The sequence below is a fragment of the Triturus cristatus genome, chromosome 3_1, assembly GCF_964204655.1.
Source record: "Triturus cristatus chromosome 3_1, aTriCri1.1, whole genome shotgun sequence".
Lineage (NCBI taxonomy): Eukaryota > Metazoa > Chordata > Amphibia > Caudata > Salamandridae > Triturus > Triturus cristatus.
The window spans coordinates 949,724,174-949,736,903 of NC_140583.1; the positions used below are offsets into that span (position 1 = coordinate 949,724,174).

The following is a 12,730-nucleotide window of genomic DNA, read 5'->3' on the forward strand; positions in this document are numbered from 1 at the left end:
CTTTTGAATTTTTGTGAAGTTGACTAACTCCTGCTCTTGGTCATCCACCCCTAGTAACAAAGTAACATTGCTTAGTACTTGTGATGCCTAGATAGGCTATTTTTTAAATTATGAACATGACTGCTCTTGTTTTCTTCCTACAAACTGGCACTGCTTCATTCCGTTGCGCTCCAAACAGAGCAAAATATTTTTCAGACGCTATTTAGAAGCAGAATGTGAGTAAAACTATCATAACTACACTGAATATAGTGCATTGCTGCATCATAATTTAGGATACTCAAACCTGAAATTGTGATGTAACAAATGAACTGTGAAATTTACATCTGCAAAGCTCAAAAATGCAATTGGAGACCAGAGAGACAGTAATGTATTTAAAAAACACTTTACCCACCTGAGACATTGATGCTGTTCTTCTGCAGTGGGGCCAAACAGCTATTTTTGCACACATTTTTTTATTTAGATTTTTAGGTTTCTGTATTTTCTGGAAACATGTCACATACAACTTGTATGCAGCAGCTCCCGAAACAAAGTTTAATAAGTTGTTCTTCTTCAAAAAGTACAACAGTGTAGTAGTGTAAATAGTTTATTTGATCATATGACATGGACAGACCAGAAAAGTAACATGAACTGCTTTTATAAAACACTTCTAATATTGCTAAGAAAAAGGTTTATTACAATATATTCATCAGAGAGAACATGCCAATATTAAAGACTTTCTGTATATTAATAATAAAGTTTTGTTCTACATTGAATCTTAAAATGCTGATTTTAATTGGTGTCTCTCAGTCATACAACCAATAATAAAGTTTACACTACATTAGGTAGATGTATATTAGAGCCTTCAACAGCTCAGTTGGTAGACATAGGACTGTGGTGAAATAACAAATTAGGTAGATGTATATTTCGCTTAAAAGCTGAATGTGCAAGACTTAACACTGGCATGTTCCCTTGTGCATGTACACGTGTGTTAATGTGGTAAAATTCTGCAGTTTTAAAGTACATTGTTTGTATATAAGTAAGCAAAGGTCTGAGTATTAAGTGTGATCCAGAAACTGTTCATTGAGTTAAATATAAAAACAAAACTATAAGTTAAAATAACATTCAGATTGTATAGCACAGGCATTGCATTTTAAACAATATTTACAGTATTACCCACAGGTTAAAGTGGGAATTAAAGAGGAGTGTAAAAACCATAAAAAGCGGCACCAATTTTGTAGCAAAATATCTGTACATTTAAAAAGAGATTATCATATAACTACACGTTATCCACAGAAAATAGGACCTCCACCAGTGGTTCACATGAGCACAACATATGGGAAAAGAGATTCAGGGGTTAAATACTATACAATACATTATACAATGAACATATTGGTGCAATGCTGTCAAAGAAGGCAAGTTGCAAGCAGAATGTAACTACTGAAAATAGAAATTGAGCTGCTAGAGTTCAATTTTTGACTGGAATAGATTCAGTGCCCTACTGTAGTAGGATAACAAGCCACTGAGAGACTGGAATGACCTACATCTTCATTTAGAAAAGGTAACCATGAAATACATCAGAGTTCACACCATATACAAATGAACTCACTTTGAAATGTTAAAACTCTTCATACAAACTACATTGTAGTTCATTGTAATTGAGCATTTTGACATTTGTAGACAAAAATAACTGGAGGTCATTTCACCTTATCTGTCAAACACAAGGCAATTCCTAATTTTTATGGGAGAATGCTTGCACAACATTGTTGGAACTTGTCATCTTACGGCTATTTCAAAGTCTTATTAGGATAGGGCACGAGTCATTATTATTGTGCTAATAGCTGCTCTAATAAGTCTATAGTGGTCCATAGGAAAACTAATACTGAAAACTGAGATGGTAAAAGTGTAGTACGAATGAATAAATACAACAATCTTTGTCCGTGCAGACTTCGCATTTACATCCTTTAACTGTCCCTCATACCTCATCCAACATTACAAATCAGCATTTAAAAATAATCAGCCTCAACGAAGATTGGCCCTTCATTTACATTAAAACGTCTGATCACTGAATTACACTCTGTTATGTCCTATTTTAGAATTCATTTGGGGGTTAAGTATTGTTAAAAGGTACAGTGTTATTTCAATTGCTTCCTTCACACATACTCCAAGCCCTTTTGTACAGAGCATGAAGTGCAGTTGACACTCCTTAGCAGACGGTATGATGTTGCATTCGACAACTCGTCACGTCCTCGGCGTATGAGAATTATATTATTTACAAATTATCCGGAAGCCAATGGTTGGTGGCCTTTAAAGACCAAGCAATAGAATTGCATGTAACAAAAAAAGAACACATGTAATTTACATTTTGGTTAAAAATACTGAATGTATTGGTGTAAAAACATACCCAGTCAAATCAAGTCCTATTGCATTGATTTATTTGAGCAGGTATTTCAGTTTTAGGCACTTGTTATCTATAGATGAAAAGGTTTTCATGTTTGAGTGTAGAGCCCACGTGTTTATGTTCCTATGCAATATGTCTGAGGGATCGTGCAATTCAAAGGAAACCATTCACATCCAGGGCTGGAGTTACTGTGTAACACACAATGCAGGTCCCAAGCTGTATCATCAATCGTGGCTAACCCTCTGCTTCACAAAGGACGCTACCTCACAAGGGCATTTCAGCACCATTTAAAAAGCGCAAGTTCTGATCATCAAAGCGCTTTCGGACGCTTCTTCTCACCGCATCGGCTCTTCTGTACGGCTGGCTTCGAAGATCTACAAGGATAAACAGGAAATAGTAAGTATCAGAATCAACTGTAGTCTGGCTATAGACAAGAAAAAGTCCTTCTGGCAACCAACCAAAGCAGCTTGTGAATAAAGAACAGACGTAAAGTATTTGAAATCAAAGACTTATCAGATACAAATTATTTAGCACCCTTTAATTTGAGCCCAAAATAAAGGTAATACTGGTGATATCTTGAATATATAGTATTTCTGTAAAATTGTTAAAATATTTAACAATGAACTGTTACAATCTTTATGTTTTATTGAATCCTCTTGAAACGAAACATCTGCTTTGTGTTAAATAGTGTTTTTAGTCTTCAGGATTAGCATTTACAGGTGTTAAAACAAATACTTATCTTCCTAGTGCCCATCTTTATGCCATGCTGATCACCAATAGTGTGATAAATCTAATTTGGGTGCTTTTGCCCTTCAACCCTTTATTGCTGGTCCAATAAGATTTTTCATCTACTCAAAAGTCCGAATGCGCTGCAAATTTTGGGAGGCAGCTTTGGAAAAGGAACGCAAGAAATCTACATGACTCATTATTACTCACAGAATTGCAACCACAAGCGCCAAAAAGCTAGCTTTGAAGCTACCACTCTCGTAAAGCAATTGTTTACATCAGCAACACCAGCCACTGACATGAAATCACACTCATGATTGCAAACAGCAGGATCTGGCAACTTCCAAGCCTTAAACGTTCAACATTTATTTTTAACAAACCATCAAACGCAAACATGGACCAGCAGTAAAGGTGCATTTACCTGTAGATTCAGACACCGTACTGATTTGTAAAGTGAAATCGATATTGTATTATTAATTAGAGGTTTGGCAAAATAGCAGGGCATAAGTTCATAATAATATTACAAGGTTATGAGTGATTCATAGAGGAAATGTGCATTTTAAGCATTTTCCAAGTGCTGTATTTTAGATTCTTCACCAGTATTACTTTTAGCTATAGTAGCTGCAACTGGTCTGGCATACTGAGAGAGGAGGAAGCTAAGTAAAAAGTGATGCTTGCCAGCTCTGTGTATCCTCCACCACCGGTGTGCTAGAAGAAATCCTTACCCTCGAGTGAACATTTGGAAATTTAGTGATATTATTCTTCTTTAAGGCTAAACAGGAGAAAACACAAAATGATGGTTAAATAAAAAAACGGGATGGAAATGAAGAGAAACTTAACTCAGTGTTTGCGATCCCGAAAGGCATGTTAGCCAATAGAGCAAAATGGAACAGAGGTCAAGACTTTAAGAGAAGGTTAGACAGAAAAGAAAGGACAAGATGGCCACCCTGTTCATCCACTAACAAAGTCGCAAGCTGCTTTGAAGGTTGGCTCCAGAAAGATCATTAATACAGCAATTAAATAGAAAGATTATTCAGCATTTTTTCTTGATATAAAATAAAGATGCATTCCTAAATATGGCTATCAAAGATCAAATAAACACTGTTGTCTTTGTAAATTTGAGTTTTTTACCTAAGACAACAGTATTGCCATTTTATGGGGGTTAAAATGGTTTAAGTTGTTATCCAGTTCCAGGGCAATTTTTACCACCTCAAATAATTTTACTTGACTGAAAAGTAATCTATTTTTGGCTCCTTCACCAAATAGGTAAAAAATAACATCTTACTACATGATTTGTTGCAGCAAGGTAAATCAGACCATTAATTTTGATCCACACGTATCAATTACACAGCAAGCTATTTTTCCCTTATCCAAACATTAGTGAGTAACCCATTTTATCAGACAGAGTGCTTTCCTATAAACTGAATACACTAACCTCATCCCCTGACAAGTCATGAGATGACCGGTTTTGGGTAGGAAACATGAGATTGTAGCTAAAATGGTATTAAACTCCATGGGTAATACCACAAGCGGTGTTTTCTGTGGAATAATTCTCAGTTAATGCCAGGAGGATTTTGTTCCTGGAAAAAAGCTCCCAATTTTGGGATCACCTATGAAAATCAGTGCGGTAGACTTGGCTTCCACATACTGTGCCCCATTCCATATGCTCTTAGAGGGGACTGACTTAAAATACCCTGGTATTACCAATACCACCGGCAGGAAGAATGCCTGGTGCTTTATCACTGATTGCAAGAATTGGAGCTAGGCCACACGTCATGAGGGCCTTTAGAGATTGTGCACTGAATCTTTCAATAACTAAGTAAGCATGATCAGTCAATAGGTTTACTAATCTTTTAATGGAAGTATCTATTGTGCAATGATTTAACCAATATTTAATTCACTTTGACATGGAACTGGAAACCCAATTAGGTGCAGATGAAACAGAACACGATAAATAAATTTGGAGTATGTATTTGAATCTTGCATGCACATGAGGACATGCAATATGCAGTTAAAATCTTGAAAAGTAAGTGGCTTTTCAGTCACTCAGACAAGGGGGGAAATGAGTGATTACTTGTGCAGTGGTAAAGAAAAGGAAAAGCCCATGTAATGAAAGCCCACCAGGTGGGTGTTCTCACCATGCATTTCATACACATTTCCATAATGTAAACCTGGATTATTCATGCATAGGCTATCCACAGAACTAGCAATCTATTTTCAGTGCACAGTCAAGGTGGCATAGAATGGCCAAGTGAACTGTCACATATATGCCAATCACTGCATAACTGTTGCCCCTATTCACTTAACAATAATGGTCGATATGTAATAATTTCTCAGCATATAATGTGGAAGTCTGTGACCTCAGCACCTGAAGTTCTATGCCATCTTGTACAAAGATTCACTGTACCCCTAAAATGTAGGAATGGCCAAATGTCTCATGCAGAAGATTGATAAGGAAAACAAAGTTGAGAGAAAATCACAACATGCAATGAGATGACCAGACCAATGTAATACAACTCCAAGTGGACAGCAGGCATTACTATCCAATCAAATCCATGGGCCCTGTTTGATATCCACACACAATGGAGAAATATTTCAAAACCTATAGCAACCTTTTAAGAACATCTGGTGTGAAAGTGTAATATTTTAGTAATGGAATTCCTCAGTGAGAACAGGATCGCAGAAAAATCGTGAGCCACGCTTGGCTGTTCGAGCTGTAAAGGGCACTGTCTTCAGCACTGCATGGAAAATAACAGCCAAACAAGACAAACAGAATACAGTAAGAAGCAGAGATCTATAGCATTAGTTTACTGTTAGTGCTCAGTAAATGACATCCTGGACTGGCTTTAAACATCTTTAGTGCCTTGCACGACAGAAACTTGTGGCTGATGTTGGAACTATTAATCAATTTGAAAATATGTAAAGTACTTTCTAATAAAATTGCCTGTCTGTTTACGTATTGCACAACTGCTGACATGTATATTTCATTAATAGTGGTTATGTGGGTGGATCCAAATGGGTATTGGATTAAAAAAAAAAAAAACATTTCACCAATTAAGACACCCACATTTTTAAACCATCTTTTTGTTTTGTGTGGTAAGGCTAAAACTAAATATACACACACATTTTTTTTAATGGAGACTATGGCTACATAATTAGAATTCTCAACTATAAATCTGTTACAAAATGTAGAAAACATTCACAATTCATATTTGCAGAATTCAAAAATTTGAAAAGTTGTCTTTTAGGCATCTCAGCCCTGATATTCTGCATATTAGAAATTTACAAAAATATACACTCAGTCCAAACCGTTCTGAAATCATTTTTCACCAGTTTTGAATGATTTCTTGAAACTCAAGAAGGTTAAGCATTACTAAGTGCCTCTCTCCAAACCTACCAGAGAGAGGGCTCTGAGCAAAACTGGTCCTTCTGAAATTTTGCCAAGAAATAAAAGTGGAATATTATTACCACACTAGAATAATTATAATTCTTGATGTATTGATTTAAAAAAAATAATGTGCTATAGGTGTACACATTGGTGTACAGATTTCTTTCATGATATACAATGGGAACCAAAAGATTAGCTGATTCTGATATGACTATGGGTGTAATATACTGAGAAGTGCTACTCTACAGGAATACAAACATCAGTGCCTTTATTGACCCACCCATTACATAATTCATTAGAATATATTTAAAGCCACCATTCTAATCACTTCCATCAGCTAATACTGCACAGCATGATTGCAACACAAGATTTTCTAATGCTAACAAGTGAAAAGCATTAGTCTATGTTATGTTATACATAATTATGCTTAAAATAAAAGTTTCAAGTTATGTCTCCTATGGATTTAACCTTTCTGAATGGGCCCTGGATAAAGTTACTTATTAGTCTACTCTAAATTAAAAAAAAGATTAAAAATGTTACTGGCAAGTTGATGATATAATTCAGCAAAGCTTCGAATGAGTGGTGAGCATTACATGCATAATGCGGTGCAGCGCTTGCTTTTCACCATCAGACTTCTAATATAGCATTCATCACTTAACGTCCTGGTATATATAGATGCTAAAACATCAAAGGTGTGATTTATAAAGATTTTGCTGTGAGCAGGTGTAAGTTAGGAATACTCATCACTTTCTCCTGGAAATAAGGAGTAAGTCAGGAGTGAAATAAGTGTAAGTCATAGCAACATCTCTGCTAGTCGGGCCCTATGTGTATCAAAACAAAGAAAAAGCAAAGCATATTCAAGGGGCATATACTCTGCATAAAATGCCAACTGTCCAAAGGAACATTATTTGTTCTATTGTATAGCACTTTAAACATGCTGTCCATGTGTTCTGAAGTATTTTGCATGTTCAGACTATAACATCACTACAGTGGCATAATATTTTTTTTAAAATGATTGGGAAAAAAATATAGCGCTTGCAGTTCACCCATGCCCGTCAGCTATGTGCATATGAGCAAATCGGCTACTAAAAATGTTGTGGTTGCAAGTGAAGGGATTGTAATTTTGGTCAGAGTTCTCCAGTGACATGAGTGTCGGGATTAAGGGTGGTAACAATCCCATGTATTTTTGAAGTAGCCAAGTACCAATGGAAAGCACATCAACAAATCAGGGGGCCCAATTCCAAAAAAGTAAAAAAATAATTAAAAGAAATGAGCTATTCAACGTAGGACTGGTTTTCATGCCATCATTAAAGTGTGCTATTTCCATGAAAGAGATAACATCATGTTCCAGATAAGAGGGTGCCTACATTGGGCTACACCGATGGAGAACCTCTCATTAGCGTGTGGCTGAAGTTTATGTACCAAAAATGACCAGCTGGGGGCGGATTATGTAATTATGTCAAATAACACACAGCTCCCTAATCATTTATGCAATGGTGTAATGCATTCCATAACAATAGCTCTCTATGGGTGTCTGTGGAGCCTGTGTATGTGGGGGCACTGCATCTGTGAGGCTGGTGAAAAGGAGTTGGCAGGCTTAACTTGAGTGCAGGTACGTCATGTGGGGGCTTTCAGAGGTATGTCACCCAGCCCCCACGTCATATCGCTAAAGTGGAGGAAGGATCTGCAGACAGCATTAAAAGTGTGCTAGAAGATAAGGTGTTTTGTGTTGCTCTTTCAAAATACATTATGAGTAATATTGTGAAAAGATTTTCAGTGTTGTGCAACTAATGAATATGTGTAGTGCAGTTGTAATGCATTAGTGTCCTTTAATAAAATCATTGAAAAGTTCCTATAAAGCCCTTACCCACAATGTGCTCATTCAGTACCAGACAACTCAACAAGGCCAGGATGTCTCAGGTGCCATCTTGTTCACTAACACACAGAAGTACATTTTATTTACCAGTTATGATGTCTTCAATAGCACCATCTTTTCCCTCATAGACATGTCTGCTATCCTTGACTTGCCGCCTTCGCAACTCTGCAATTAATTCTTGTTGCTGCCTTTTCGTTTTATGTGGAGACTGAAATGAAAAAAAAGAGCTGAATTAGGCAGGATAAAATAATCAATAGAACCAGGGATTCTATAGCATGGCCCATCTGTGCAATGCAGAATGGTTAAGTGATTTCTTGAAATATTTGGACAGTTTGAATGGAATGAAGGAAATATTGGCAGTATAATACAACATCAATTCATATAGAAGTGTTATTAAGGAATTTGAAATGCCCACTTTCTGGTGCCACTCCTGTCATATGCGGAACTTGACATGGCTCTGGACATTTCAGTGGGGTGATCTATTCTAGATGATATACCATAGCTCAAAACAAACTCTCACTGTTGGTCTACGGGCATTTGTCCTTCGCTCTTACGAGCATAAATGCGTTGCCACGGTTTAGCTCACAGCTCGGTTTCATCACATTTCAACAAGATTTCTCATGGATGCAAGAAACATTTGTCTTCCTATCCTTTACAAAGTAGAGATGGTAAGGCGGGATTGTATCAATGTAACCAGCATATTTATTTCTTTACAGTTTTTTTTATATAGCTCAAACTCCACCCAAAGGTATTGGAGTGCTTTACATGAGCACCAGTTACCTTATAGAAGGACACATTCATTTTTGGTAGGCATGGGGAGATTAAGTGATTTTCCCAGTATCACTGGATGTTGAACAGACGCAGAGACTCGTACCTGGTTCCACAGCTCCAAAGTCGGCAACTCTGGCCGTTACGCCACAACCTCTCATGCAACAGAATGTCATCAGTTTCATTTGAATATTGTTGAGGCTAATCTGGGCTCGAGAGGCACCCTTGCCCTACTGATGATCAGATGTTAATTTTCAGTGACTCTAAGTGTACTGTATTTGTGTCAATAAATTTTAACATTGTTACTATGACTACTTGGAATGGTGCTAGGCCCGAAAAAAACGAAAACAAAAATAAAAGGCATTGTCATCTGCAATGTCAATAGCTCAAACTCGCGTAAATGCGAGACCTATTGATTTACAAATGCTTGTTATTTCTTTATGAAGGGGCCAACACAATGTAACTTTATTATGCAAGGTAGCAGCAAGGAAGATCAGGGAAGAGGGGTATGCGTGTGACAACCTTGGGGGTGCAATAACAGTGGCTGGCACGGTTGCTGTTGGAGCCCAATTGGGCAGAGGAGGACACACAGTACTTGTGGGCGGTTGCCAAATATTGCTGGATCCACTGCCAGCAAAAACACCAGGACGAACCACCCTTACTCACCGGCTGTGCTGTTGAAGTTGCTGGCTAGACTTATCCCATAGACTCACTGGGGCAGGCTAACTGTATAGGTGAAATGAGCTTTGGGACACTTTGGGATCTGTATACAGCAAGAGAACTACTGACATTTGATGACTTGTGGGCAGACTTTGGTCTACTAACCGGTCATTTCTTAGTACATGGGGCAGCGGTGGCAGCTATAAGACGTAAGTGGCCAGGGGGAAGTTGGAGTGCGTAAGACGCATCAGTTTTCCCATTTTACTGTCTCCTCTTCTGGAGATTCTGGGATTGCTTCGGGTCTCTACACAGCCATCAAAACTGAAAGAGATGCTCCTTTGGATGCACTGAAGAATAAGTGGGACTGTTGTGAGGACATCTATTGCAGAGGATGCCTGGGGGAAATACTGGATAGGACATTGAAGGTCTCGAGGAGTTTAAACTGATCAACTTTCATTTCTTACATACGGCGTACATTACACCTGGCAAAAATCAATACATTCTTCCCACAAGTCTGTGACCTAGGTGCAGGGCCCTTGGGGCAGAACAGTTACATATGGCTTGGGACATTCCACAGCTCACCTCCTGCTGGGGAAATATTTGTGGTTGTGCTAGTTATGTTCTGGCCTGGTAAACACAAAACCATGGCTAAATTTATAGATCTAGCTTTTATCCTGGCTAAGCGACAGATCACTCTCAAATGGAAATCAGCGATAGGCCCTACGATTGGTGGGCGGAGGTAGAAAATGCTTAAATGGCAAGTATTTGAAAACTTCATGTTCCTTAGGGAAGCAAAAAGAGGCATGGGATCCATAGATGTTGCAAGAGCGTAGGAGGGTCTGTTAGATGAACTGAGAGAAGATGATTCCCGGAGAGCCCAGGGAGCTGAGACACTGGGATAGTACCAGGAAGTGACTGCAGGGAAGCACAGGCCTGTTGACTGTGGAGGGCCTCCTGGACACACGTCTGGGCTTCCCTGTCGCACCCTAGTGCCACACATGCACACATTTGCGAGACCTACTGCTCTCTGCTGACAGTACGGCTCTGGCTCACTATCTCTTAAACCACTGCAGGACAACATACCGGATAGATTGGTTGGAGGTAAAGGGCAGGGGGGGTTGTAACTGAGGGGTGGGCTGGTTGTTAGAATATAATATGGCATTGAAGACGGGATCATTTAAATCGGACGGTTTAAATAGAACGGATTATCTTGCCCCAAGAATTTAACAGGGCTTCGTAACAGGCTAATTTACACTTTTTTTCTTGAGCAAAGGGAGAGTAGCCCGATCTCACAGGGTGGTGAGCGGAAGCCGAATTGGAACCTGGCTCTCCGTGTTATATGGCTGGGAGCTGTAGCCACTGGGTCACATCGCCTCCAGTAAAACCTTGGCTGGAGGTTAGAAGAGCACCTCGAGCTGAGCCCGGCATCTAACTCATGCAGTCGCAGTGGCTCACCCACAGCAGGAGTGGAACGAGAGCGGGAGTAATAGTGGCTCGGAAATACCTCCCTCCTTCCGCTTCCGTTTTCTCACCCCTCCAGAGGCTGCCTCGGTTCCCGGTCCACAAGACTCTCACCGGCGCAGCCATCACGTGAACGTTAGCAGCCAAGCTCGGCCAGACTGTCAACAGTACCTGAGACACATCACTTCCGGTATCACGCTAAGGAGGGAAAGTGAAAGTGCGCCATGCGCGCGTTGTGCTGAAACGCCCTTACGCGTGCACATCTCCTGTACGTATGCATGCATATCTCCTGTCCCCCTTCGGAAGAAAAATCGACGACAATAGATCTCGCCAAGCAAGCAGCGCATGTGCAGCGCCGCTAGGCGAGACCTAAAAATGATATCCATGTCAAGGTGGCAGACATTTTTGAACTCTTAGTGGAAGTCCCTTCATGGCTGTAGTTTCAGTTTTAATACTAGATGTGACGTTGACTGCCCTGTCAAAGTGGCTGCTCATTTAGTTATGTCACTGGCACCTTGACTGGGAGGGCAATTGCTATGTTGCTCCACAGGGTGCACTTTTCCAAAGCCATGACGATATAGCACATCAAAATATAGGACACTGAGTAAGTGAGAGAATAATAGAAGTAAGCAAGTCTGCAATTTCCAAAGGCTGCTGTAGTGCATTTAGTAAGATGGTGTCCACTACGACCTGTGAGGTGTGCTACATTGTGAAACCAGTGTGTAATAAACAGAAGAAGGGAGAGTGTTAATGAAAGGAAATACTTACCATTATACAAATCCTTAGGGTGGTTTCTTATTATTTTCATAAGTAAGACATAAAGGTGCCTAGCATAGAAACAATCAGGTCAGATGCACCCTGTGGCAAGATGGACGGTTTCTACTGGCCATTCTAGTCTCTACATATGCATCAATTCTTACCAAACTATCTTCCGTGCCCACACTCATGTATAATATCATGGGTTTACAAACCTTTTGGTCTTGCTGCTCCATCAAAGCTTCTTGTTCTAGAAGTTTTTCCATAAGTGCTAGCTCTTGCTTTTTCCTTAAGTCATTCTCCTCTTCTGCTTGCTGTGTTTGAATTAAAACAAATTACATGGATTGAAAATTATTGTTAGCTGGATAAAGCAGATTTAGACAGTAACGCGTGCTACTATTAGCAAGTACTAATAGGCTACATAAGGTAAGAGACTTAAAGAATAGCAGTTGTAAAGTATGGACGCATTGACTATGTCAGATGATTTCTCGCCTACCCCTGGCTGAAAACCGTGTCAAATGGACAAATAATCAATTCCCAATTAGATGACTGGAAGTGATGTCACTACCATCGAACCTCATCCTTCCAAGTGATCACTCTCTTGCACTCCTATCACCCCCTCTTGAATCAACGAAGGACATCCTCACAGGACGTTTAGGGAACATTGGATGGCCAGTTTGAGGCAAGTAAAATGTAACTATTAAGAAAGTGAAAATAT

The 12,730-nt window shown here is 39.2% G+C and overlaps 1 protein-coding gene across 1 annotated transcript in view; it reads right to left on the minus strand.

Annotated features, from left to right (window-relative positions):
• Window positions 1–567: 567 nt before the first annotated feature.
• The window catches only part of FMNL2 (formin like 2), a 136,577-nt gene continuing 124,414 nt past the window's right edge, over window positions 568–12,730 (minus strand). The window contains exons 21-23 of the mRNA XM_085646226.1: window positions 12,228–12,326; window positions 8,455–8,575; window positions 568–2,751 (exon numbers count right to left, since the gene is read on the minus strand). Of these exons, the coding sequence (XP_085502352.1) occupies window positions 2,642–2,751; window positions 8,455–8,575; window positions 12,228–12,326 (330 nt within the window). The 3' untranslated portion in view covers window positions 568–2,641. The remainder of the gene's footprint in view (window positions 2,752–8,454; window positions 8,576–12,227; window positions 12,327–12,730) is intronic.